General features: G+C 51.4%; 2 protein-coding genes and 2 long non-coding RNA genes across 13 annotated transcripts; 2 read left to right on the top strand and 2 right to left on the bottom strand.

Moving 5' to 3' along the window:
- Positions 1 to 771: 771 nt before the first annotated feature.
- ACRBP (acrosin binding protein) lies at positions 772 to 11,874 on the top strand. Its single transcript, XM_064410422.1, has 10 exons — positions 772 to 838; positions 1,663 to 1,878; positions 4,440 to 4,534; positions 4,644 to 4,749; positions 4,967 to 5,243; positions 10,338 to 10,470; positions 10,648 to 10,827; positions 10,935 to 11,102; positions 11,177 to 11,263; positions 11,727 to 11,874. The coding sequence occupies exons 1-10, from the start codon at positions 793 to 795 to the stop codon at positions 11,853 to 11,855; spliced, it is 1,437 nt and encodes a 478-aa protein (XP_064266492.1). The 5' UTR covers positions 772 to 792; the 3' UTR covers positions 11,856 to 11,874.
- On the bottom strand, positions 1,997 to 4,546 carry LOC135294759 (uncharacterized). Its single transcript, XR_010356806.1, has 2 exons — positions 3,140 to 4,546; positions 1,997 to 3,027 (listed from the first exon to the last, which is right to left on the bottom strand). It is a non-coding gene; the product is annotated as an uncharacterized LOC135294759 (long non-coding RNA).
- Positions 11,875 to 16,990: 5,116 nt separating the features above from the next.
- On the top strand, positions 16,991 to 26,943 carry LPAR5 (lysophosphatidic acid receptor 5). Of its 10 annotated transcripts, none has more exons than XM_064410426.1 (3): positions 16,991 to 17,586; positions 18,094 to 18,321; positions 24,263 to 26,943. In XM_064410426.1, exon 3 carries the CDS (start codon positions 24,566 to 24,568, stop codon positions 25,703 to 25,705), a length of 1,140 nt encoding a protein of 379 aa, XP_064266496.1. In that variant the 5' UTR covers positions 16,991 to 17,586; positions 18,094 to 18,321; positions 24,263 to 24,565; the 3' UTR covers positions 25,706 to 26,943. The 10 variants fall into 10 exon arrangements, with proteins under 10 accessions (XP_064266496.1, XP_064266500.1, XP_064266498.1 ...); XM_064410432.1 differs by lacking the exons at positions 16,991 to 17,586; positions 18,094 to 18,321 and adding exons at positions 22,791 to 22,808; positions 23,186 to 23,748; XM_064410425.1 differs by lacking the exons at positions 16,991 to 17,586; positions 18,094 to 18,321 and adding exons at positions 22,818 to 22,949; positions 23,186 to 23,748.
- Positions 21,415 to 22,643, bottom strand: LOC135294760 (uncharacterized). Its single transcript, XR_010356807.1, has 2 exons — positions 22,570 to 22,643; positions 21,415 to 22,347 (listed from the first exon to the last, which is right to left on the bottom strand). It is a non-coding gene; the product is annotated as an uncharacterized LOC135294760 (long non-coding RNA).
- Positions 26,944 to 27,951: the final 1,008 nt, after the last annotated feature.

Here is a 27,951-nt window from a genome sequence, read left to right as displayed (position 1 = left end):
GGCGGGGGCTGCTGTGCCAGCCTGGCTTCTGCTTACGCCTGCACTTCCCGGAGCTGCTGTGCCAAGCGTTTTCCTGCCAGCTGCTCAGCCGTGCTCTCTGCCCGCGGCACCGCAAGGTGCCCGGCCGTGAGGGCTGCGGTGTCCGCGCCTGCACCTCGGCTGTCCCGGCACCGAGGAACGGGCACGGCTCACAGTCAGTCCTCAGGCTCTGCGCTGGTGTCCCCAAACCCTTTTTGCCGGCAGCAATCCTCCTGCTTTTCCTGGGAAGGCTTTACTGTGCACACAGAGTGCTCAGGGCAGAAGCAGAGGGAGAGCGGCTGGTGCTCCCCGGGAGTTCAGCAAGTGGGAGAGATCAAGCCAGCTTCCCACCGCACCCTGAAGCAAGCTGGGACACTCCCGGGAAGGCACGGGCTGCTTCCCAAACCCCTGCGGATGGAACAGATACTGCCTCCTTTCCCCGCATAAAACAATCTGGGGTTTAAGGTACCCCACGGGTACCATTTTTGGGGCACCCTCAGCCTCAGGTTAGCCTGGCCAGGCCCCAAACGCTGTTGTGGGTCGTTCCCAGCCACCACGGTGCCCCCCAGCCTGGCTCCCGCTCCTCCCTGTCCCCAGGGGCCCGGCGTGTGCCCCGGGCCGCGGGCAGGCCGGCCCAGCCCCACACGGCGGGCCGGCTCCCATTGCGGGGCCGCGGCCCGGGAATGGTTCCACCGTTGCCAAGGGCAGAACCCGAGCGCTCGGAATTCCTGCGCGCTCTGAGTGACTCCCGCCTGGCCACCGAGCAGCTCCACGATGCCGAAGCGAGTGGCACACACCAAGTGGCTCCTCTGGCTACTGAGTAAGTGACTGCCCAGAGCCCGCGGCCGGAGCCCTGCTCCTGCTGCCGCTGGCCCAGCCCCTGGCTCACAAGACCACCCCCAGGCCATGTCCGCCCCAGCTCTGCCCGCCCGCGGCAGCTGCAGGCTCCTGTGGGGCCTTAGGGGGGGACAGAGGATGGTGCGGAGGCAGCAGGAGAGGGGACCCAGCCAGAGGCAGCAGGAGAGGGGAGGGAGGAGATGGAGGGAGTCGCCCTGGACAGGGATGTGCCCATAGCATGGTGCTGTAGGGGGCAGGGGAGCCTCCACCACTGTGGGTGCCTCTGCAGGCTGGGGCTTTTCAGGGGAAAAATAAAAAAAAGCACATCAACACCACCACCACCACCCCCCCCCCCAAAAAAAAAAACAACCCCACAAAAAAACCCCAAACAAACAAAAGCAAAAACAAAACCACACCAAAAAACTCAACCTCCCTCCACAAACACACACGCACATAAAAGGGAAACAACAAAACCAAAATCGAAACGCTTCCCCACTTCCCCCCAGTCCAAACCAAGCTCACAATAAAATCTGCCTTTTAAAGATTTTTGGGTTTTTCCCTTCCTTTTTATTCTTCATGGCCCCTTTTCCCTGGGGCTCCTGGTTACCCCAGCACCCTGCAGGCAGGGCTGATGGAGGGACACTTCAGGCCAGCATCTGAAGTGTTTGTCCCAGCACGCTGTGCCAGCGGACCGGAGCAGGCCAACCTGCCAGCTGCTCCTTCACCTCCAGCCGCCTGTCCCCGTCCCATCCCATGCCATGCCATGCCGTGCCATGCCGTGCCAGCCCAGGTGTGTTTGTCCCGCAGGCACACTGCTGGCCGTGCCACGGGCCGCAGTGGCAGCGCCGGCGGCGCCCGTGCCGGGCAGCGCGCTGTCGGACAGGGAGTACGAGCAGTTCTTCTCCAGGCTGCACCCGCCCTGGCAGGCCAACATGTTCTGCCTGCTGCGCCAGGCCTACGGCTGCCTCAGCCCCAGCATCCTGCACCTGGACCAGGCCGAGAACCACGGGGAAATCCCCGAAGGTAAGGCCATCACCCAGCCCCGGGCCCACAGGAGCACGCAGAAATAGCGTGGCTGTTTCTCTGCCCCAAAATGCCACAAGGCTGTGGGAATGGGATGGGTTGGTTTGGGCTCTACGGGCTCTCTGAGTGTCCCTTTCACTGCTGCACCACTTTCCTGGAGAAAAAAAACTTTTCCCAAAGGCCAGCCCTAACCTCCTAAGCAGGAATTCACATGTTTTTCCCGCTCTCCATTTCTTCCTCCTCTGCCCGGTCTGGCACCACCAAAAAGGGTTTGTCCTCTTGTAGGTTTCCTTCAAGCCCTTGTGGGCTGCTGTGACTCCTCCTCCTCACCCAGCTGAGCAAGCACTGCTGTCCCAGCCTTTCTTTCCAGGTCATGTAAAGCCAAAAAAGCCACAGCCACTTTGGTGGCCCTTCCTTTCTCCCCATCTCTGTTGGTGGGGTGGCAGGAGGAAAAAGTGGCCACAATTTTCTTAAACTCATTGTAGCTCCTCATCTCTTACCAGCTCCTTCCAGCTTCATCTGAGGGTTAATGCAGAATCTTGGCTCATGGGCTCTCGTAGGTCTTTAAGAAAACTTGAGATGATAAGCTGCCTTTTTAAGTGTTTAACATTTCAGGAGCCAAGAAACATCCCAGTTCAGAAAGCACCATAGCAACAGCACCCTTCAGATCTCTGCAGTCATATTTTCCCTGCACCCCTGCATCAGAGAATTTAAGTGGTATAATTATATCTGTGCAGCTGAAAAACTTGGGACTACTTCTGTTGTATTTTTCTTCAGAGGAAAAAAAATAGGAGCAATTTTCTCATAAAAAAATATGTCTTTATATTTAGATATGAACGTCAATGAGCTGAATGATCAGCCAACTGTGCTTATTTGGACTGCAGCTTGAGGGCAACTATTTCTTGCTGGTTTCTGCAGCTGTGTTGGGGGAACGAGTCCCACCCCACATCTCCAGACCCAGGGATGGGTCCTGTGCTCCTCACTCACTTTTGGGCCCCTGCAATCCACTGTGCCCTGGTGCTTTGTGCACTCAGGGTCTGTCCCTGGCTCTCTTCGTGGTGCCCAATTCCCCAGCACTGCTCTTTGTCATGTCCAGCCACACTCCCACTGCTGCTGCCTTCAGAGATCAGTTCTCAAGAATAGAAACATCTGGAAATGCCAGAAGATGGGACAGTTTTGCAGGTTGCCCTCTTTACCTTCTTTTCTCCCATCCCTCAGCCTAACACACCTATCCAGCAGAATTTATCCCCCTTTGTGTTACCTTTTTTCCAGTTTGGGGGCTATTTTGGCATGTTTCAGCCAGGCTGAGAGGTGGAACAGATGTGGCAGAGTGTGTGCCCTCTGATGTTTAGCCTCTGCTGTCCTCACAGAGTGTGGCAGTGCTGTCTACACCCAGATATCCATGAGCATTGACTGTGCCCATCCAGGTGTGGTGCTGAGGAAGGCAGTCACCTTGTGCTCTAAACAAAGCACAGTGTGAGGATCTGGAGTGCTCCCTGCAACACCTTGTGCTTTAAGCAAGGGATGGGGTGGGGTTCTGGAGTTTTCCCTACAAGCTGGGCGTTTTTCTGGGCTGGGATCCTGGTGTGTGTCTGAAATTCTACTTTTGATGGTGCAGCTGTTTGCTCAGCACAAGAAGGGAGCACAGGGTAAAGGGTGGTGCATGAGCAACATCAGGAGAGCAGTGCAATTTCACTGCTAATGCCCTCCCTCTCAGCCAGCACTCCCCCTCTTCTCACAGGGCTGGCTGTGCCAGCCAGGCCATGCACTCCTAGAGAAGAGGGAGCACAAGATCAGCCAATTCTTCAGGGTTTTCTGCTCTCCTGCACGCCCTTGGCTTTCCTGCAATCACTGCAGGAGCTGCAGCTCTGGATTCAGTGTGCTGGCAGTGCTGGTCAAACTGCAGTTTATGTGTTTGGCACAGGCTTTGCCAGCAGCATCCTGGCCCTATGGAACCTCCTCCATCCCCTGCAAGGCTGGAATCAATGTCAATTTATATTGCCCTGAAGAATTTGTCTCCTCTGGAGCCATCTGCCTGAAGAAGCTGTCGCAGCCCCATCCCTGACCCAAGAAGACCAGGCTGGATGGGTCTTTGAACAACCTGGTCCTGTGGAAGGGGTCCCTGCCCACGGCAGGGGACTTGGAACTTGATGCTCTATAAGGACCCTTCCAAACCAAACCATTCTCTGATTCTCTGGTGTTCCCAGGCTGGTCTGGTCATCTTTATAACCTATTATATCATTACTTAACTTTTTTCTCTTTTTCAAACCCAGCAAGGACTAATAACAGAAGCATCAGATCCTGGAAACAGGAAATTTGTGTATCTGTCATAGGGAAGGTAACTGTGTGAAAAAGGGCAGAAGGACACAGTGAAACCCTCAGGGGGCTGGAGGGAAATGGGATGTGGTGCCTGGAATTGGGACCTCTGACAGCCCAAGGCTGTGATCGCCACCTTGGGGCACAGAGCTTGGACCTTCCCTGCATCCACAAGCTGCCACCTGAGAGGGTCCCCATCTCTTGGTGCACCCAGGCCTGCCTCCATCCCACATCTCTGTCTCTAGGGCCAGTCTGCTCTGAATTTCCAGAGGTAGTGCAGTTCCAGACCTTCTGCCAGTTCGCCCAGTACCGCTGCCTCAAACAGCAGTTCTTCATCAAGGTAAGGAGTGGGCTGTGGGATGGGTGGGGTGAGTATGCCCTGGGAAATGGAAGGCTGAGGAGGAAGGGAAGATAACACAGTGAGAGTTGTGTTTGTCCCCTCCACGCAGCGAGTCCCATGTTTGAGCGAGTCTCTAGAGCCTCCACCTCCCCCAGTGGAGCCATCCAGCACCGTGATGCCCTCGATAGAGGGCAGAGCCTCCCCTGTCACACAAGGTACGGCTGCACCGAGCTGTGCTGGGCACCCCTGCTCACCTGCTGGTCTCCTGTAGCTGCTCTGCACCCCTGCAGCTTTCTGTCTGGCCTCCAAAAGCCGCCCTTGGCCGCTCCATGCCTCATGTCAGCACCCAGGAGCAGGCTGTTCTGTCACCTGCTGATGCCCTGCTGCAGGACAGCGTGGCAGAGCTTCTCAAGTTCTCTCCTGCACTGTTAGCTCAGGAACCGTGGCCGACGAAGCACCCCACAGCCACGCCACAGGTGCCCACGCCCTGGCAGGAGAGCAGGAATGTGCACACACCAAATCTCTGGGCTGCCACCTCACCTTCCAGGACGGAATCCCCTGACGAACAAAGCCTGAGAAAAAGCATCTGGCAGCTGATCCATTCGGCCCTCTCCTTGGATGCATCCTTGGACACCAAGGCCGCCTCTTGGAACTTCACCAGCCCGAGCCCAGGACACACATCAGAGCAGGGAATTCCCCCCCGAGGCAGGTGAGGGGAAGTCTGCTCTTTCTGGGTACCAAACACCACCCGTGCAGGGCTGTCCTCGTGCACAGCAGCCCCAGGGCATCCATGTCCCTGCTCGGAGCAGCTGGTGAGTGTGGGCAAGTGTTCTGGAGCAAGCTGTCCCATCCAGAGCAGGATGGTGCCTGGGGTCTCCCTCACTCCAGCACAAAGTGAGCAGGGAGAGAGTGATCCAGCACTGTTAGTGCCTGAAAACAGCACTGTCCTTGTATCCTGGGCAAACTGAGTTCAGTCTGGGCCTGAGCTGCAGGCAGGGCTTTGTGCCATGCCTTTGTTTCCCCACACTGTGGCCATCTGCACTAAACAATCGTCTCTGCACTCGTCCTCCTCCAAACACATTCCCAGGAGTCTGGGTGATGTGCAGAAACAGTGTCCTTGCAAACACAGGTCCTTGGGATGTGTCTTGCTGTGCTCCTTGTCTCTTGGTGTGCAAGGCAAAGCAGATGTTTCTTAAAGCAGCCTGACCTGAGGAACCCTCCCAGGAGTGTTCTGTCCTCACCCAAGGGGAGCTACAGCAGCCCTGGACTAGGAAACAGCCAGGAGCCCAAAGCTGTGCAGAGCCACGCTTCTCCTTGAGCATGTGCACCTCTGTGCACTCTGGATGTGTGCACAGCTCTTCCTGGCATGTTTCTGGTTCCCCATTCTGGTTTTGGAGGCAGCATGACAGCAGTACAACACGGGGCTCTGCACCAGGACAGCTTGCTGCAGCCTGTCACACACCCGCCCCAGCTCCTCTGGCCTCTGGATGTATTAGGAGCTCATGGAGCACATTCAGCTCTTCTCAGCTGGTCTGCCAGGATCCGTTTGCCTCTGACCTCAGGTACCTGGGGCTGATGACAGAGCAAAAACCTGCAAAAGGGTATTATGCTTTCACTCAAAGTCACTTTTTGATCCTTTGGTACCTTGTGGCTGAGGACCATTTGCTTTGACTGACATGCAAATATTATTTTGCTTACCAAGAGGGAAAAAAAAAAGGTGTCTAGATGTGGTTTTCATGGAGAAGTCATTTTGGTTTCGTGCTCTTGCAGGCTGGTGATGTTCCTGTAAGCACACAGATTTTGTGCCTCATTGCATATCTGTGGTTTCTCTTGAGCACGCTGCACACCACTGCCACAGCGCAGCCAGAGATTCACTTCTGCATGTAAAGATGAACTGCCTCGTGTTGTTAAAGCCATAACTGTCTTCTTGCAAGCCTCTAACATATGTCATCCTCCTTCCTAATATCGTAGGAGGCTTTCACAGCCTGGCAAAAGTTTTCCTGGTGTATGTGCTCTCAGGCAAAATGGTGTTTCATTGAGGATTTCGTTCCCCCTGCCTCTGAAACTGAGCCTTGCTGTGACAGAGTTCTGTTGGGATTACTGGGGGACTGCTGTGATGGCAGATGACACTCGCTGCTCTGCTGCGGAGTTTCTCAAAGACACTAATGCTGACTGTGTGTCTGTAACTGGCAGCCGAGCCCCATCAATCATGCTAAGCAAAGCTTAAACCCCCACTGAAGGATAAAAAGGCGAGATAGACCGCGCCTGTCGGCTTTGCAGCTCGCCACATCCCGCCTCCTCTCAGAGGGACTTCAAAGCATGACCTAAAAAAGGGGCAAAATGCCTGGAGGCACTTCCATTCCAGCAAGAGGAGCATTGCTGGGTGGGACTGGTCGTTGTGCACAGGTGCCACTAAGCATCTACTTTAACACAAGGTGGGCAGGGCTGTGATGGACACAGATCCCAGCGCTGCAAGTCTTCCCTAGGGTCTTATGCCCAGCAGGACATCCATCCTTCTTATTCATCCCCTGTGGCTTGTGGCAGCTGCTCTGGCAGCTATTCCAGTTTTCATAGCGCCTGATGAGGCCAGCTGTGATCTGTAGAGGGAGACAGGGCAGGGGTAGTAACACAAGAAGAATCTGCAGCACTTTCCTGTGGTCTTGCTGGTAGCAGTGAATCATTGGGCGGGAGAGGGAAATGAAAATTGTTGCACCTATTTGCTATTTTTAGTCCTTATTGTGCTTTCTGCCTTATTTCCCAGTATATCCTCTCCTCAGAGTTAACTCTAAACCATGATTCAGTCTTGCAATAAGCTAAAGAGAGCTCTGTAGCCCTTACCTTGTAAAGCCCATGCAGCTCTCATTGTCTGCAGCAACTTTCAGTGTCCCTTCAAAACATGCCCATGTTCCAGCTCTGGGCACACTACCCAGTGATGGGATTCAGCATTTGGGTACATGGAAAGACATCAGCCTCCCTTCTCTGCTTTTCTGTTTGCGGGAAGAATTGCACTTGCCTTTTTTTCCCAGAGCTTCCCACTGTTGTGTCATTTGTCACCTACAACCCCTGCACCCCTTTCAGCACCACAGCTGTCCTGGATCCAGATCTCATTCTGTTGCTATTCACATGTGGATGCTCGCCTGTGGTTCACGTGAGCCCAGCTTCCCCAGCAAGGCTGCTCTGAGCCTTCTCAGAACCCCAGGACTGTTAGGGTTGGAGATCATTCTGTCCAATTCCTGCCAAGGAAGGGTCACCTGGAGCAGGTGACAAAGGAACATGTCCGGGTGGGTTTTGATTGTCTGGAGAGGGAGACTCCATCACCTCCCTGGATATCCTGTTCCACTGCTTTGCCACCCTCAATGTAAAGAAGTTCTTCCTGATGTTGAGGTGGAACTCTTTGTGTTTTAGTTTATGGCCACTGCTCCTCATCCTGTGGCCAGTAACCACTGTAAAGAGTCTGGAACTATCCTCTTGACACCCACCCTTGAGATAGTTATGTGCAGTGAGAGATACACACACTCCTGGTGACTCCCCCCCCCTCCTCCTCCTGCTTTACCCCTCCAAACAGTCCTTGTGGTGCTTATCTACTTCAACCCCAGAGGCTTTCATTTTAAGGCCAGACCCTTCATTAAAAATACCATCCCGAGGAAAAAAAAAAATCTTTTTGATGATCCCAGTCCTGGGATGCAGTCAAAGATTTTTGTTCCTCTTTCTGAAGCTGTTAAAAGTGGCTTTTTCATAACCGGTTTTAGTTTCCTGCAGCAACCCCCCTAAATCAGAATTTACCAGGTGCTGGAAAGCTGCTGTTCTCTCCTTATCTTCTTTTCTGCTCGCCTCAGGTGCTCCCTGCACCTCAGCCAGGCAGTATCAGGAAGGCTCAGCAGCCGAAAGCTAATGGCCCAAATCCTTGTCATTACGTGGCGGGAGAGGCGGATGCTGCTCCCCAGCACTCTTCAGAGATACCACTGAAGCAGGCTCTGTGTGTCCTTCCACATCCTGAGATGATGAAGTATGATAAGCTGGTACCTGAAGTTTTCTCTTTTCCCTTGGATCAGCTGTTGATCTCGGCCCACAGATTCTTCTTAATCTTGGTTTGGTTTTTTTCCACATTTTCTTTGGATCTTTGCTTCACAGGACCCGTTAGGCTTTTTCCAGGGCAGTGGTTAGGACAATAACAGGCAGAGGTACTAATCTGGGGAGGGATTTGCATTAGGAACTTGCTTTAGATAGACCCATCCCTTTCCCTGAAGCATGGTGAAACCTCTGTGCATCCACAAACAGCTCAGCAGCGTGTCAATGAGTGGAGAGAGCCAGCAGCAGTGCTGTTATACTCACCCAGAGGTGGTAAATCAGCTCATAAATTTGCAACTGTGAAGCCAGAAAACTTCACAGCAGAGATAGATGGAGAGCAGAGATAGAGCAGGAAAAGGATGTGACAGAGAGCACAGCAGAATTTCTTGGTAAAATTAGGCAGTGTGGCACAACTCAGTTTTCTGTGAAGCTCATTACTTTTAACATTCATGTCTAGGAATTGCCCTGACCTTCCTGCTCAGCACAGGACATGAGTCATGTCTGGTGAGCCTCAAAGAAGACAACAGTGCTGTGTGGTTGAGCCCAAGACTCCACTCCTAACAGAAGTTTGGGATATCTTTTTGAAGTCTCTGAGCTGTGGGGGAAGCACCCATCAGCTGCTCCCATGCTAAACACCCATGGTGTCAGGAAGATGTAGTTTGTTTCTGGTTTGAATGGATCACGCCCCAAATTCTAGTCACCAAATGTCTTTACTCTTCCACCTGCTGACAAGGAGAGTTTTCCAGCTGAAGCCCTCCTTGGCAGAAGGGCTGACTGACTGAGTGGAAACCACTGGTGTCTTTGCTCAGCTGAGTGAAGCTTTGCTAGCTTCTACCTCTAGGTGAAAGTTTTCCAGGCCTTAGGAAATCTCATCTTCATGACCTTCCTTCAGATCCTCCACCTCTTCTTAATTTTTAAATTTTAATGCTATTCTGAAAGTCTCAAAGAAGTTTCAAATATTCTCAGGAAAACTCGGCCATACATGTTAGCCCATGCATGGATTTTAAGAGCATTTTAAGCAGCTGCTGCTCTTCTTTACTCTCTGTCAGATCAAAGTTTGTTTATTTATCACTGGCTTTGTTTCCAGACACAAGAGGCAAATATCTAATGAGCATGTTTACCTCTTCTGCATCATTGATGATGATTGAAACCAACCATCCCTGTCTGCTAACAGTTCTGTACCATGTTTACAAATTCCACTGTTCCTAAGAGATGCCAAATATTCTCATTGCTCTCATCCCATTGTCCTTAAGTTTTCTACTTTTAGCTACCCATGTCAGTTTGGATGAACAGTAAGTTCATGGTTAACAAGTTTTTCTCCGTTTCTGTCAAATACTTGGGAGGGAGGTTTAATATGTAACATCCTCCAGACCCAAATGGGGCTGCCTGATGTTCAACACTCAGCAGACATCTAACAAACATCTCCTCACTGTGCACTCAGATGGATGAAATTAGGCAGCAGCTGCTGCAGGGGCCCTGGGAAAGCTCTTTGAGCTGTGCTTCTCATCCAGTCCCTCTCACATGCCCCCGAATGCACAGCAACCCCCCTGCAGCCTCAGTGTCACACAGGCATGTGTGCAGACCCTGCAGAGAGCAGTTTAGCCAAGAGCCCAAGGTTTCTTTGGGAAGGGAATTTTTACTTTGTTTTGGGGTTGTTTTCAGTTTCTAGCTAAAGATGCATCTCTTCAGTTTGTGCAAGGAATGAGATGGCTCCCTCCTTCCCTTTCCCTGTCAGCCTTCTGGCCCTGCAGAACGATGAGGCAGTGCTGATCCTGTGCTACGCAGTGCTGGAGGGAAATTGCCTCTCATCGATGCTCACCATGGCCTGGAAGGAGATGGAAAAAAGAGTCCTTGGGTTCGGAGACTCGGTAAAGACACCAGTGTCCACCTCTGGCCCCCATTGTGCGCAGCCACCTCCTGAGAGCAGCTGACCTGGGCGACCAGGGAGGCAGGCTCCAAGCCAGGAATATGGGAACTCCCCAGCCTCCTCTTTGGGGAGGTTCTGAGTCTCCTTTTCTCCCGACTCCCCGCTGGATCCACCCCAGGTGTGTGACAACCTTGGGCGGCACCACGTGGACCTGTGCCCCGACTGCGCGTTCTGCTCGCTGAAGAGGGAGCAGTGCCAGAACATCGAGACCCTGAACCGCGTCCACTGCGACTCAGACAGCTTTGTCACCTACATCAACCCCGAGATCTCAGCCCAGCAGGGGCACACAGAGGGCAAGGTACCCAGCGAGCTCTGTGTCCTGCTGCCCTCGCAGGAGGAGCCTGGACGGGGAGCTGGGGGGAGGGGAGGAAGAAGCATGGCTCACTTTATCCCACCCCTTTGCAGTCCAGGTCCTCACAGACCCTGGAGGACTACAACATGGACTTTTTGAGAGGGATGAGGATGGAGTACTGGTGCAGCCGGATGGCCGTCTATGGCTGTAAGGACCCTGCTGTGACCCTCTGGCTGAAGACAGAGTATGACACCTTCCCAGACGTGGATGGCTCGGGAAAGGTGCGTGACCATCAGTGGATGTCCCATCCCTCCTTCTCCTCTTTTTTCTCTGACCTTCATTCTCCTGTCACCAGATCTGTGACTCAAGCGGGGTTCAGCATCCCAGCTACTGCATGTTCAAGAGCTACCAGTGCCTCCTGAAGAGCATCTACAACGAGAGGGTGAGAAGCAGCTACGCTGCCTTTTGCACAGCCTGCTCTTCCATGGCTGGCCCCTCCACAGCCAGCCCCGAGCCCCTGCTGGACTCACTGGCCCACTGCTTTTCCTTCCAGGAGGACAGAATTGGGTGTGTTTGAGGGAGGTGGGGAGATAAATATACAACTGGGGAGTCATTGCTGGGTGAGATTTGCACAGACAACATGAGGGATGGTATCCCTCTATATCCCTGAAGGGCAGGATCTCCATCTGCTAAGCAGTAGCAAAATCCCAAATCACCAGAGCAGGACAGAGGACTGGCCTGTATCCTAGCAAATGCACAGTTCAGCTGTCAGTTCAGCTGGTCCTCCCCTCTTCCCCTGGTGCTCCCATCATCCCAGCCTCCAGGTGCCATCCACCATGGAGGTCTCTTTCCTTGGGAAAGGGTGGGCAGTGGTACCACCCCACGAAGCCAGGCTCTCCTTGCAGGTGTTTCGCGTGGAATGCAGGCCTAACAAGACCTACCGGGTGCTGAGTGCGAGGGAGGGACGCAAGGAGGTGCAGCTGTGGCAAGAGAAGTTCCAGAGCCTCTCCAGGAAGCAATCAAAAAATGATTAAAGTTTGTAAAGACCTGCAAGATAGTCAAGGCCTTTCACCAAATACCACCATGCCCTCTAAACCATATTGCAAAGCGCCACTTGTTTTCTGAACACTTCCAGGATGGTGATTCCACCACTTCCCTGGGGAGCCTGTTCCAATGCCTGACCACCCTTTCAGTGAAGAAACTTTTTTCCTAATATCTGCCTGAACCTCCCCTGGCGCAGCTTGAAGCCATTTCCTCTTGTCCTGTCGCTGGTTGCCTGAGAGAAGAGACCAACTCCCACCTGGCTGCAGCCTCCTTTCAGGGAGTTCTAGAGAGTGATCAGGGCTCCCACTGAGCCTCCTTTTCTCCAGGCTAAACAACCCCATCTCCTTTTGCCACTCCAGACCCTTCACAGGCTTTGTTGCCCTTCTCTGGACACACTCCAGTACCTCAGTATCTTTATGGAAGTGAAGAGCCCAGAACTGGACACAGCACTCGAGGTGTGGCCTCACCAGTGCAGAACACAAGAAGACAATCCCTGCCCTGCTCCTGCTGCCACACCATTGCTGATCCAGGCCAGGTGCCATTGGCTCTTTTGGCCACCTGGGCACGGCTGGCTCATGTTCAGCTGCTGTCACCAGCACCCCCAGGTCCTTTTCCTCTGGGCAGCTTCCCAGCCACTCTGCTCCCAGCCTGTGCTGCTGCCTGGGGTTGTTGTGACTGACAAGCAGAACCTGGAACTTGGCCTTACTGAACCTCACACAATTGGCCTCAGCCCATCAATCCAGCCTGTCCAGACCCTCGGAAGAACCTTCCTGCCCTCCAGCAACCAACACTCCCACCCAGGTTGGTGTGTCCTGCAAACTGACTGAGGGAGCCCTGAATCCCCTCATCCAGATCATTGCTAAAGTTTTCACACAGGACTGGGAGCCCTGGGGAGCCCCACTGGTGACCAGCTGGATGCAACTCCACCCTCCACCGCTCTCTGGGCTCAGCCACACAGCCAGTTCTTAGCCCAGCAAAGAATGCACTGCTCAGGCCCTGGGCTGCCAGCTTCTCCAGGAGAATGCTGTGGGAACTGGGTGCCAAAGGCTTTACTGAAGTCCAGGTAGAAGATAACAGGCACAGCCCTTCCCTCATCCCTAGGCGGATCACCTGGTCATAAAAGGAGACCAGGTTGGTCAAGCAGGACCTGCCTTTTATGAGCCCATCCAGGCTAGGGCCGATTCCCTGGTAGTGCTGTGTGATTGCACTTAGGATAGCTTGTTCCATAACATTCCCTGGCACTGAGATCAGACTGAATGAGGGGAGCCTCACTGTGGCAGCTGCTGGAACTCCTCTTGGAAACATGTCTCCAGCCAAAGGAGCAGCTGAGCGCTGGAAAAGGCATTTATTGCATGTCCAGAGACTGGGGAGGGACCAGAGACAGGGACTGTCCTGGTCCCAAACACAGCATGTGAGCAAGAAGCTTTTGTGTGCCCATCAATCCAGCCTGTCCAGACCCTCGGAAGAACCTTCCTGCCCTCCAGCACCTCCCATGTGCTGATGTTCCCCCAACACCGCCCATGGGGCTGGAGATCGGGGCCGGAAAGGGGAAAGGAAAGGGCAAAAGTGTCTTTTTAATCCAGCCCATTATGGACAGAAGGAGATGCACTCTGTGGGAAACAAGATGGTTTGGGTCTGTTAGATACAGAGAGAGGGATGGGGAGCTGTTCTGACCTGGAGGGCTGTGGGGAGGGGAACAGATCTGGCCAGAGTGGAGGATGTTCAAGGGACCAGATCTGACTGTGGCCCTGCAGATGTCTGCCTTTATTGAAGCGAGGCTGGAGGGGCAGGGAAGCCCTTCAGAACAGAACACAGTAAATTGTTTCCTGACTCATAGCTGGGATCTATGCAGAAAAGGAGACTGCACAGAATTGAGTAGGGGAGGCTGGGACTCCCCTCCACACAGGCAGGAGCCGGCTCAGGGTGATCAGCACAGTGCTGGGCTAGGAAAGGCAGCAGGATGCAGACTGCTCTGGGAGCCCCTGGCTGCCCTGAGGTGCCTGTTGGGGTGCGGGGCTGGACTGAGCTCTGCTGAGCCAGGGAGAAGCCCTGCAGCCAGCCCGTGTTCCTGCCCGTACCTTCCTCCCTCATTGCTGGGCAGGTTCATGAGCGCTCGGCTGGAGGAGACACCGCGGCTCCTCTCAGGGATGTCCACGAAGGCCTGAGAGAAGGCAATCCTATAAAACAGGTTCTCATCAGAGCAGCCTGACCACTGGAAACCTGCAGAGGGAAGGCAGCCTTGTGACAAGGAAAGAGAAGCCCTGAGAGGGTCTCCCAAAGCCCTGTGGAGAATGAAAGCGTCTCCTTTTCCGGCCTGTCTCCCCCAGCTGCAGGCACGGCTCACGGCAAAAGCAATGCCAGCAGCCGGGATGGCGTGGATGAAAGCAGACCCCCGTGTGCCCGCAGTGGGACAAGAAGTGGCACCAGTCTGCAGAGGGCAAAGGCACTTATGGGGCAGAGTGTGGGAAAAGAGGCTGTCACTGCATGCAGGAAGGATGGAGACTGCTCGGGAGAAATACATGTCAGGATGTTCACACCCAGTGCAGCTGTTCCCAAGGCTGGGAGTCAGTAAGTGCCATGGCTCTGTGGCAGGGTCATTGAAAAATTTACCAGTCTGCAGAGCTGGCAGCCAGGATGGTCCAATGGGACCAAAAAGCCAAATGTGGCCAAACGGGAAGAAGTTTCTCCGGAATGCTAATGTGTGTGAGAGCATTCAGTTGAGTTTGCTCTGTTCTGATACTTTAGTACGTGGAAGCAGGCACTGGCCACTCTGGGGATGGGTCCAGTGCAGCCCTTGCACACTAGCCCAGAAAGGCTGATGTGTCAAGGGGACAGTGGGCATACTGGAGGGACACCATGCCAAGCCTGCCCTCGCTGACCTTGGACGGTGGCCTTGCCGAAGACCTGCAGCCCCTGCAGGGTGGAGCAGTTCCAGCAGTGAGAGGGAAACTGGCACTGGCGCTCGAGGACAGCCAGCTCCACACCTCGCTTCGCCGCCTCCATGGTTTCCACTGCCACCAGCAAACACGGACATGCTCTTCCTCCAGCCCCATCAGGCCACCACAGCCCCTTCCTGCAGGGAAGTCTGCTTGGCCAGGGACCTGTGGGGCAGGGCAGAGGTTCAGTTGCAGATGGGCTAGAGCCAGAGCCTCACCTCTGCAGCACTAACCCTCTCTAGCCATGTCTTAGAGCAGAAATGGTGCAGGGAAGGGGGCTGTGGCCACGTTGTCTGTGAATTGGACATTCCTGCTGCCCATTCTGGTCTGCACCTCTTCAGCCTTACCATCCCTCTCCCTCCATTCTCCCAGAGATGCCCCTTCAGCTTTTTGGTTGCCCAGATTCCTTCTTCCACCCTGTTCTCACCCTATTTTCTAGGAGACAGCACCTCCCTAGGTGGCTGTCCAAACCAGACAATACATGCACAAAGCATACTTACAGCCAGGTCACAGCAGTGATGTGCTGCACGTGGATCAGCATCAGATGCAGCCACACCAGCCAAAACTTCACCACCTTCAACTCCAGAGCTGCAGCTGCGTGAATCCCCTTCTGTGGCTTTCCACAGCCTCTGCCCAACAGTGGCTTTCACATCAGCTCCAGCCCAGCACTGCAAAGCAGGAGGAGCCCCAGCCCTTGGCAGTGACCGTGGGCTGTCCAGGTGTGCCTGCCAGCATCAGAGACCCTGCAGCCTGCAGAACCCTGCTGGGCTGGCCCTGCGAGGTCACCCACACCAGTGCCACAGCTTGGGCAGCATGGTGGGAGAGCTCTGAGCTAGGCTCTGGGGTGGGCATCCATCACAGGGAGCTCACACGGCTGGGGAGGGGACAGCGTCTGTGTCACACCCTCTCCTGTGCCATCCTGTCAGGAGATGTGTGGTTGCCTTCCTCCACAGTCCAGTCACTTCCTCAGCAGGAGGCAGCCCAAGACCTGCTCAGCAGCAGACAGAGCCTTCCACACAAGAACAGCCAGAAGCACCAAGCAGCTGCTGCCAGACCCACCAGCTCTTCACTGCTTTGTCACCAGACCTTTTTGGGGACACAGAGAGTTTCCCTGCAGTGACAGCTCATGGGAGCAGAGAGGGGAAGACCTGCTGCCTCCCTCATCCACATCCACTGTTCTTGAAGACACTCCCTCATCTGCCTCCTCCAGGCTGGAGATTGTTCTTTTCTACCCTGCAGCCCACGTAGCTGCAGCAAACAGACACAGCCCAGCTGCTCCCTGCCTCTCTTAACTCTTTCCCTGGCAGGTCTCCCTTCACCTCCCTCATTTTCTTCCCCATGGTCTGTCCTTCCCCATGATCAGCCCTTGACCTTCTCCTAGGAGGCACAACAGAGTGGCTGCCCCCTTCTCATTGGGCAACCCTTTCCTAAGAGCCCCTGGGAGCCCAGGAAAATGTGAGCTGTGTGACCAGGGAGCTGAAATGTCCCGGGACAAAGGACTGCCATTTTCCCCAGCCAACCTGGGAAGTCCCAGGTGTTCCCACCACCTTGGAAGGTAAAACTCCTCTGCAGCCACAAGTTTCTGCTTTTCCTGTCTGAATCATTCAGAAAGTGAAGCAGGGCTTCCATAAAGGGATTCACCCCTTTGCTCTCCCATATTTTGCTGCACAAAGAAGTCTGAAGAGCACTGTGGTTCATCAGTCATCCTTTCAGACCTGAGCAGCCTCTCTCTTGTAGCGTGCATTTCACCTCTTTCCTTGCCTTCCCAGCTGCCTGCATCCCTTCTCCTGCTGGGTTCCTTGCTCCTACTTTCTGGAGCCCGCACTGCGGGGTGGCAGGCATGTTGGGATTTGCAGCATCAGGGTGTAGCCTCCAACACACACCCCAGTAATCTGGTCTTACCTGCTGCTCGCTCAGACAGCGGTGAGGAAACGCCGGGGGTTGAGCTGCTCTTCCCCACGAGCTGAGGCTCCAAGAGACAGCGAGGGGCTGATGTGTGAGCCCACCCGGCTGAGGGGACACAGAGTTCCTGGGCTGGGGCTCCGAGATCCGGGGAGGTGAGTGAACTTGGCTGGGTGAGGATGCTGTGGGGCTCATGGGCTGGGCTGGCTGCCATTGTGTCCTTGTCTTCTCACACATGGAAAAGCCAGGACTGCCGGGCTCAGCCAGGTGTGTGCTCATGTGTGTGAGGGGTGAGGGCTGCAGGGGGAGGGGGGAGTTCCTAGAGGATGTGTCAGACACTCCTTAGGCAAAGGACACCCCCTGTGGCATATCTGCAAGCTTTTATCAGTAACAACACCTTGATGGGAACTGAAAAGACACAAAAAGCCATGAGAACAAAGATCCCAGCAACTAGCAAGTGAGAAAAGGGGTCTGGTTAAAAAAGAGAGGCACTGAGAAGAAGCAGGGTGAGCTCAGTGGTTCGGGTGCTATTGTGCCCTCCAAGGATTTATGATCAGCAGGAGCATATATATCCCTTGGTGTGTCATTCCCTGAATGGGGAGTCGGTAACAGCAGAACAAGGGAGGCAGGGAATGAGAAAATCAAACACCAGCAGGCAAGGGCTGCAGAGAAAGGGAGCCCACAGCAGCTTCCCAGGGCAGCTGTTCTTGGGGCAGGATGACAGTGGGATTAGGAGTGTCGCCATGACTTGTGTCTTCTTCCAGGTGTGCTGAGACTGGCAAAGCAGAAATAGGACTCGAAGCAACAGAGTGCCAGATGGGCTCTGCACAAGGGCAGCTCCCTTCCCAGCTACACGTGGCAGTGCCAGGTCACAGATGTGCTGGTAAATCAGCCCTTGTACTTTCATAGCACTCTGCCTCCTGTAGCCTTGAACACCAGGGACTGAGGTTCGTGGTAAACATGCCTTTGCTTGCCACAGATAATGACACCTCTCCGGAGCCTGGTTCTTTTTGGGATCCTGCCACATGCCAGCGATGCACAGCTGGGCCCCCGGGCAGGAGTTCAATCCCAAAGCCCCCTAGACCACGGGAGTGACAGGACTCCAAGTCTTTGTGCAGGCTAGCAATTAAATCAACTTGGCTCTCGCTTCCCATTTTTCACTTCTACCTCCTGTTTAGCAATATTTTGGGGAGAGGGACGTTTTATTTCCCCTCTGTCAGTCCTGGGGGTGGCTGAGTTAGCAAGACAAGCACATATTTGGCACTATGACCCAGAGCAGGTATTCTCAGTTGCAAGGACACCTGGGTACTGCTTCTTTCATGATTGCGTTTGCTCTTGTAGGATGTGGTTTAGCTTATCAGCCCTTGATAACAAAGTTCATGCTTTGTAGCCAGGCAGAAGTGCATCAGGAAGTGAGAAAGGAGAAGAGACATACTGCAGCATGCCAGATGTAGAATCAGCCGCAGCACGGTAGGGGACAGCTGTGATTTGGATGAAGAGCCCGCCTGGTTCTGTTTCAGTCCAAGGTGCTTTGTGGGTTTGGGGCCCGGATCGAGACCTCTGCACAAGGAGCAGCAAGCCAGCCAGCATCCACACTTGGCTCTTCTCCAGCAGTGAGGTAAGGCAGCGGGCACATCTGGAAGCCGGATGGTCTGGCACCTTGGGCAGCGGTCCCCGAGCGCTGCTGCCCTGTGCTGCCAGGCACTGCGGCACATCTGCCCCCGGTCAGTGGCCCCGTGGACCTAGGGGTGCAAGGCACATCTCTGTATTTGCTCAGACTGAGGCTTTCCTTGGGATCCTGTGATACTGAAAGCACGGGCAGCCTGCAGAGCTTACTTGCCAAGGTGCCCACCGTGGCAGCCCTCTTCCACGGGACCCTCAGGAGGTGAAGAGGGGTAGCATCTCTAAGGAGGAGGCAATAGCAGTGTGATCAAACCTCATGAGTTAAATACAAAGGTCTCAGCTTTTATATCATGTGTCTCTCTTTAACAACAAGCCATCCTAAGGCTTTAATGTCTTCGCAAAATCTAACCAAATCCTCACAAAAAACTAATTTCTTGCGTAGAAAAACACATGAAAAGTGGGGCTTGAATATCACCTACAACAGGTAAAAGGCACCCACATTTATTAAAAAAAAAATATCTCCAATTTCTAGAGTAAAGTCGGGTATGTTTTCTGAGGTTTGACACATTTTTGTTGTTTCCTCTTTGATTTCAGAACGAGTAAGCGAGCTCATGCAGTTTGTGTTTTAAGTTCTGCACCCCAATGCCACATTTGCTCTCTGCATTCTCACAGGAGCCACAAAACTCCCCATGGTTTTAGTGGAAAGCCACTAACAAGAAACACTGACCCTGCAGCATCCTCATTAGTATTTTTTCATCTCTCTTTTTCCACCTCATTTTTCAGTCCCATACTCAGATTCTTCATCATTTTTGTAGTGCTTGGAGGCCATGACTCCTAGTGAGACAGGAGAGAGAGGATTCTCAGGACCAGGCAGCAAGGTGCCAGGCACACATCCCATGTCAGGGCATGCCTGCCTGTCCTAGACCTAAAGTATATTTAGGGCTTCTCACCCAACAAATGAAAAAAATCAAAATCCCACTAATTTTGGAAGTCACAGTCTTGGAAGTTGATGGTATTCAGGGGCTCAAATAAGAGGGAAAATATGCTTTTTCTACCTCCTGGGACACATAAGGTCAGTCACCAAAGAGAAAGTTTCTTCAGGATTTAAATAGGGCATCTTGTTGTGAGGAGGGGGGTTATTCAGCTGTGGTACCACTGCCTCCTTACACAGAGGGTGGCTTGAGATCTCTTGGCAGCTTTTGTGCAGAGCAATGAGTACTTGGGGTTCTTTTGGAGGCAGCCACAAGGAACATGCCTTTTGACTCTCAGACATTAACCAGCAAGGATAATCAGTCTCCCTGCTGCCAGCCTGCTTTACCTACCCTAGCTTTCCTTTTCAGAGAGGGACAGTCAAGGCAGAACCTCCAAAGCTCACTGGTTAAACTCTCCACACCTACAACTTTATCTTTGCAATGACTGTGTCTGCATACATCTCCTTTCTCATGTGTCTTGGTCACTGTATCTGTTATGGCAAGTCTGGGACTATGAGCTCAACTTCCATACCAGGACCACAGCAGACTCTTTCTTCTGTGTTTCCATCTACCCACTAGAAAAAATCCTCTCAAAACCCCAGTCTATTTTCTGCTCTCAGTGATCTTTGCTGCCAGTTCAGAACTGTTGAAGGCTGAAAGTTTAGAGTATGTAAGGCAAGACCACTCAGAAAAGAAAGAAAACCTGATGGAGGGTAAAACAATGAAGAGGTCTCTTTCATTGGTATTTATGTAGTTATGAAAGCCTGGGAGATTTCCATAGCAGAAACTTTCTTTATGGGAAATTCATAAAAGGACTGTGTCTGGTCAAAACAGTAGTAGGATCAACCACGGAGCAGCAAGATGAAGGAAAGAGTGTCTAAAACCACACGGCTCCTACCACAGAGGTCAAAAATAACTGAAGGGTGGAAGACCTGACTAATTGTGCCAGAGAAATCTTTGCTTAAAACAGCTCTTAAAGGCAGACTCAATTTAAGAAAAGGCTCTTGGGGGGTTTCAGACCAGGGAGCTTGATGGTTTTGCTGAACAAATTAGTAGAAGCTATAATAAAGAAAAAAATCAATTGGCATGCGGTCACATCTAATTACTGGGGAAAAGTCATCATGCCTTTTATAAAGAGATGCTGTTCCCACAGTTCTTCCTTAAAGGGCTCAATAAGCATGTGAACAGTGGCCCATGTGGATTTCCAGAAGGCTTTCAAAGGCGGTCTCACCAATGGTACTTAAAAAAAATGTAAAGAAAATGTTCCTGCCTGGATAAAAAGTGCCTAAAAGAAGGGACAGAGAATGAAGGTTGTTTTTCTCAGTGGAGTTGTCAGACACCTGTGCTGGGGCTTGGACTGTTTGACTTATTCATGAGGGATGAATAATAAAATAACAAATCTATTGGAGACATAAAATTATTCAAGTTTAAAAAGATGAAGTTTGGCTGCGAAAAACTGCAGAGCTTAAGAGAAGTGTGAGTGACTGGACTTAAACTAACAGCTGAAATTTTATCTAGTGAAGTGATGGGAAAAAGCAAACTGAACTGGCCATTACCACTTGCAAATGAGATCTACACCTACGCAGCTCAGTGCATCCACACTATCAGCACTGCATGTTTTCAGCACCCCAGCACAGGCTCACAAAGGCTGCAGCAGAAGTGGAAAAGTGCTGAGAAGGGCAACAAGGATGTTCAAAAGTACAGAACAGCTTCTCTACAAGGAAAAACTATGAAGACAAGGACCCTTTAGCCTAAAAAAAAAAAAAAACCAAAACAAACAAACAAACAAAACAAAACAAAAAAAAAGTTGCTGAGTGGGAATGTGGTAGATATTTACAATATTATCAGCCATGAAATGAAGGTGGATAGGGATGGGTTTTGCCCTGTCTGTTCCAGCACTAAAGCTAATAATTGAATCTAGCAGATGATGAATCAGAGATGGTTATATGGAAGTGATTCTTCATCTGGGGCACAAGTAAGCTGGGGAACTCCTTGGCACTCCTGGCACTGGATAATATAGATGGTAAATTTTACATCAACTCAAAAAAATGACTGAAAAAACCACAATGAAATAGAAGTTCCCTGAGGCCTACTGAGTACAACTAGGTCACCTGTGGCTCAAGAAATTCCTGGGCTACAATTTGTTCTGGAAGCAGGAAGACAACTTGAGGCAGTGTAACTGCATGATTGTACTGTTGTTAACATAATCCCTTCACCCTCACAGTTTGAGATGGAATATTAGTGGTAGAAAGCCTGACACAGCATGGACTGTGCTTACATATTATAATCTCTAGATCTGTTAATTGAGTACCTCAGGAAAGCTTGAAAAAAAACACATTGTCTGTAGAGATAAGTCCTTTTCACCTGACATCTGGCTTGTCTGAGTACATGTGTTACAGCAGGTCATGGTCACTCACTAAATCACAGTCTCAATAACTTTGTTTCCATCAGGATAAAGGTCTGACCAGTCTGCTATTCATTTCAGGGTGTTTGCTCCAGCAAAAGCTGACATATTCTCCTAGAATTACAGAATCACAGAATATACTGATTTGGAAGGGACCCATGAGGATCATCAAGGATCATCAAGCGCAACTCCTGGCCCTGCACAGGACATCCCAAGAATCATACCCTGTGCTTGAGAGCGTTGTCCAAACACTTCTTGAACTCTGTCAGGCCTGGTGCTGTGACCACTGCCCTGGGGAGCCTGTTCCAGTGCTCAGCCACCCTCTGGGTGATGAACCTTCTTCTAATATTGAACCCAAATCTCCCCTGATAAAACTCCAGGCCATTCCTTTGGAACCTGTCACTGGTCAGCACAGAGATCAGTGCCTTCCCCTCCTCTTCCCCTCTTGAGGAAGTTGTAGACCACAATGAGCTCTCCCCTCAGTCTCCTCTTCTCCAAGCAAACAGACCAAGTGACCTCAGCTGCCCCTCGCACAGTTTCTCCTCAAAGTCCTTCACCATCCTCATGGCCCTCCTTTGCACAGTCTCTAAATGTCTCTTTTATAGTGCCCAAAACTGCACACAGGACTCCAGGTGAGGCTGCACCACTGCAAAGCAGAGCAGGACAGTCATCTCCTTTGACCACTGATGATGCTCCTCCTTGAGATTTTTTGAAGCATGAAACCAACAACATTCTTGCACTTTTGCCTTGTCAGCTTATCTTATACTCCAAACTTGCACAAGAATTCATGCAAAGTATTCATCCACCAGGAAGGGTAGAATCCACTCAGATATAGTTTGATAAACCAGTAGAAGTTTCCCTAAGAAACCTGTTTTGGTGATGGACCTGCACAACAACACAAAAGGATGGGCAAGTTGGTAGCTGTCTACACTCTTGTATTAGGTTTCCACTTCCATTGTTTAACATGTTGTTAGCAGAATGATTCTCTTCCTCTCTGTGAGGTCAGCACACGGTTCTGTGTGCAGCAGATTCTCTCTGGATCTGTGCCTTGACACACAATGCCATCCAGAAGGTCTGACATGCATGACATGCCTGTCAAGTTGCCGAGTAATATCAACTTCATGTAAAGATGTTCTCTAGACAGAAAATTCCACTTTCCTTCTGAAGTAAATCACAGTCTACATGGACTCTTATGAGGGTCCCTGCAAACAGCTGTGGGGAACTGTGTAACCCAATCCCTGCTCCAGTGTGAGTCCCCTCCACGAGTGCAGTCCTTCAGGAACAGAGTGCTCCAGCATGGGTTGACCATGGTCTTCTCCAGGGGCAACAGGGGAATCTTTGCTCAGGTGCCTGGAGCACCTCATTCCCCTCCTTCTTCACTGACCTTGGTGTCTGCAGCAGGGCTGTTTCTATCACATATCTCACTTTCCTTCACTGCCTGCAATTGCTGCCTCACAGTAGCTTTTTCCCTTTCATTTTCCCAGAGGTGCTACCACCATCACGGATGGGCTCAGCCTTGGCCAGGAGCAGGTCCCTCCTGGCACTGGCTATATCAGACACAGAAGAAATTCCTAGCACACTCTCACAGAACCACACCTATAGCTCTCCCAGCTGCCAAAACCTTGCCGTGCAAACTCCAGTGCTGCTGTTATATCACCTGGAGCCTTCTCTTGTCCAGCTGAACAAGGCCAGTTCCCTCAGCAGCTCCTCATGGCACAAGTGCTCCAGCCCCCAGACCATTTTGGTGGCCTTCCACTGGGCTCACTCCAGCTGATCAGTGTTTGGACAGCGCTGCTTGTTAGTACCCAGAGTGGTTACTAGCCTCACACTGCTTTGAAGTTTGTCCACATGAATCCCATGGCACATCCTTTTTTATTGTGTTTCCCTCTGTGGCTGTGCTGCTCTCTTTCTGGGATATGGGCTGCTTCAAGCAGCAGAATGAGGACATACAATCCAAATAAGCACCACTGGTCCCATGCAAGTAAGGACACCAAAGGAACTGTATGAATGTAAGAAACATAAGGACCTTGGAGTCACTGGAACTGAGGTCTGTGTGTGTTGTTTTACGTAAGAAAAGGAGCTTGGGTGGAGTCAGGTCTAACTGTACTGTAATTTTTTTTATCTGAAGTGGATGTACAAAGTCCTTTTTCTCTGATATAAAACAGTATTGTGCTATTTTTATTTCAAGTTCCTTCCAGTCAGCATTTTTCCTTCAAAACACTGCTCTCTTCTTTTTCTTTCTCTTTCTCTGGAGCTGCCTCAACTGCTTCCCGTGTGTGCTTGTGGTGTCCCTTTCTTGTATTCATGTGCTCTCAGCAGTGATCAAAGCCAAGTGCATTTTCTGGGGCTGAGTGATAAATGATTCTGTACAACAACCACCTTCTCTGTGCTCTGTCTTCTTCTGCCATGTAATTATTCACATTTCTAGTGTCCATTTTCCCTCATCCTCTGGTTTCTTTGTGAGTTCTTACTGCAGAAGCCACCATGGTGGGATTTTAACATTTCAAGAGATTTCCTCCTCTAACTTAAACTCTTTTGTTTTGGTCTCCCACTCTGACCAGGAATTGTACTGACAGCTGGCAATGATCCTCCATCGCCTTGTCACCTCATAACCACTGGAAAGAATTGCTGAACTGGGGGCAGAAGCAGACTTCACATTACCATCCGTGCCAGATGACCACAGACCAGCAATCCAAAGCAGTGCCAGCCAAGAGAGATATTGCTCATCTACCTCCCAGCAGCAGGTGACAGGAATGACCTGCCCGTGGCTCCTCAGAGGGGAACGACTTCCCTCAGCACTTTTCTTTGTGCCTCCTTAGCCCATCACCAGGCTCAGCCATCTCTGTGAGAGCATTCCCTGACCCATGCTGGGCATGTCAGCATCCAATACATCCAATACATCCAATACATCACAGACATGCAAGGATTACACCTTCAACCACCACCTCCTCATGCCTGGCTACACCCTGATATTCATCACAGGTTTGATACTCAATGTGGTAGCCCTGTGGATATTTGTCCGATACCTGCGCCTGAAGTCTGTAGTGATGATCTACATGTTGAACCTGGCCATAAGTGACCTCAGCTTCACACTTTCTCTGCCCATGCGACTCTACTACTATTCCAACCACCACTGGCCCTTTGGTAGCTTCCTGTGCCAGGTCTCTGGCTCAGTCTTCCAGATCAACATGTACGGTAGCTGCCTCTTCCTCATGTGCGTCAACCTGGATCGCTTCGTTGCCATTGTTCACCCGCTTCGCTGGCGGCACCTGCGGCGCCCCAAGGTGGCCAAGCTCCTCTGCTTCATCGTCTGGGTTGTGATCTTCATGGGCTCCATCCCCACAGCCATAGTCCACAAGCAAAACCACTGTAAAGTAAAAAACCAGACCATTTATCTGTGCTTTGAAAGCTTTAGCGACAACATGTGGCAGAATAACCTCTTCCCCCTGGTAATCCTGGCTGAAATCTTGGGGTTTCTCCTGCCTCTCAGCTCTGTGACATACTGCTCAATCCGCATCTTTCAGGAGCTCTGCCAGCCCAGCCAGACAAAGACCCTGCGACAGCGGAAGACCGTCCGTCTCCTCCTGGTCAATCTGGTCATCTTCATCATCTGCTTCGTGCCCTACAACACTACCCTGGCGGTTTATGGGATGATCAAGGCCCGGGTGATGAAGGTCGAGGAACAAACGCAGGCCTCGGTGCGCCAGGCGTTAATTATAACGATGATGTTTGCCAGCATGAACTGCATGCTGGACCCCTTGGTCTACTACTTCAGCACTGAGGGCTTCCGTAACACCTTCAAGAAATTGCGGCGGGGACAAGCCTGGGACTCAGAGATGGGAACGCTTAAGCATCAGATTGTGGAGTGTAAGTCAGCCCGAAACCATGCTGTGTCTAAAGTAAAACTGTTCCCATCTGAGAACTTTATCCGTCCCAATGAATCCTCACCATCACTTCCTACTGCAATGTTCCTGAATGGCCCCATTGAGGACTCGGAGATTTAAGCCCAGGAAAGCCATACCATTGCAGAGTCACACATGCAATAACTACAGCAAGCCTGTGGGATGCAGCAAACTGTTTGAGGGAGCACAGCAGACTCTCTGTGGGTGAACGTGATGATGCAAAGCTGAAGGATGAAAGGTTGTTTTGAATAAACAGAGGTGCCTTCGTGACATGGTCATACCTGACTCTTTTGGTACAGGAAACAGAGTGGGGAACAAGGATTTGAAACAAACTTAGTGTGTCTAGGTCTGGCCAGCATGAATTCCTGTAGCAAGCCCATCCTGACTGAGTAGCTCCTGGCTGCACTATGGCCTGAGGCAGTTCTGGGGATCAACAGAACACAGATACAGTACTCACTGCTGACAAAGTGAATTTAGCTGTGACTGAGGAAAACCTTTGACCAGCTGTTTCAATCTGAGTCACAGGTCCAGCACAGGACACCTAAATGAGTATCTTAATTTTCCAAAAGAACTGAAGCGTTTAGTAAGCTTTGTTGAGGTCAAGGAGAATAGCTGAGTTTTCAGTAATCTTGCAGAAAATAGGTTCCTAATTATATAGAAAATCACAGACCTTAGCAAAACAATCTTCAGGAGGTATGTCAAATCTGCAGCTGTAAACACACGCACATGGCACAATGGCTATACATTTACCTAAAGCAAAATGGCTTGGGAAACACTAGCATGCTTTAAAAAACTACATTCCCAATGGCCCCAGAACAAAAGAGAGGATACCAATATTGTCATCGTGTCAGAAGCTCATGCTGATGTTAGTGCTTTGCACTCTCTTGTTGCTGGCCCCTATATAGGATGACTGATTTCGGGTCTGTGTGATTTTCACTGTTGAAAAGGAATGATGTCAGAGAATGAAGCTGTGGTGAGATGTATTTGCTTGCACTGTTTGTACATGCTTTTCCAGGCTGCACTGTATGTGAAAGCCCTATAAATCTCCCCAGAAGCAAGATCAGGCTGTACACAGGCAGTGCCAGAAGCCCCAGTTTTTCACTCCTGCTGATGGCCAAGGGTTGCCTTTCCAATTGCACTACAAAACAGCCTCTCTGTGGCTTCCAGCAGGTCTCAGGCTATTCTGGAGTGGATTCATTACAGTGGTTTGGTTCTGTTTTTCTTAATGTTAAAGGAAAGGTCAGGGAAAGTGACAAGAAATGTAGTCCAGACTGCTAAGGTTTATAGTTTTTAGACTTCTCAATAAGCAATAAATCTGGTTTCAAGTTCCTACCTCATGACTGCTGTGGGAATAAATGTATTGTAATACATCACGGGTTGGTGTTAGGAGATACCATGTTTTAAATCCACTTTTGCAGTCTGCCTTGAAGACCCTCTCTTTTATGAGAGATGACTGCAGAAGCAGGTCTTCAGGAAGACCTGTAGAAGATGACGAGCCTCTCCGCAGAGACATCCTTGTGCCACCCCCTGCCTGTGAGACATATTCCCTGTGTGAGCCAGCTCTGTCCCCTTGCTCAGCCCATGCATCACCAGCACAGCAGCCTTGAAATCCATTGCAGATGAAGAACATTTAATGGTGCCCAAGAGATGCAGGGAGAAAGGTGGAAGAGGGCTTGCAGGGCAGTAGATATTCCTATTTTAAAGGACTGCCATGAATGTGACACAGTGACACAGTGTAACTGGAGAGGAAACAGAGCTGTGTGCATCTCTTCTGCGACCCTTTTGTCCTGGGATTTATGGGATAACGGAGTGATATTACAGCAGATGCACTGCTGCCCATTTTCAAACCTTCTGCCACCTTCATTCTTTTTAGACCCCTTTCCTTGTCCCTGTCCCTCTGGTTCTTTCTCCTTTCCCTGGTGTAATGCACCTGCACCATCAATGCAATGGCTTCAGAGCTATGATTTCTTCCCTGCACAGAGAAGTTACTTTTTTCTTTCCTTTTAACTTGGCTGGAGTGCTGTTACAAGTTCACAGAAAGATTTGGGTGGGAAGGGACCTCTGGAGGTCTCTACTGAGGCTGCCTGCTCACAGCAGGCTGCTGGGGGAGGTGAGGGCTGGCAGCTCCCTGAAGGAATACAAGAGCTGAGATCCAGGCATGTAACAAGGCAGGCAGGGGAAGAGGCTTAGCCAGCAAGGGAAGGAGACAAAGGCAGGTATAGACAGACAGCCAGGTTCAGCTGGGAATCCAGATCATCACACAAGCTTGTGGTGATGGGGCAGGTCCAAGGTCAAAGTAAGAAGTCAAGTCAGCATCAGGATTGGGTCTGGAGGCAGGAACCAAGGCA

The sequence above is a fragment of the Passer domesticus genome, chromosome 2 (genome assembly GCF_036417665.1).
Source record: "Passer domesticus isolate bPasDom1 chromosome 2, bPasDom1.hap1, whole genome shotgun sequence".
NCBI classification, from domain to species: domain Eukaryota; kingdom Metazoa; phylum Chordata; class Aves; order Passeriformes; family Passeridae; genus Passer; species Passer domesticus.
The sequence above is the reverse complement of the archived record's forward strand: the minus strand, read 5'-3'. Positions and strand labels throughout refer to the sequence as shown.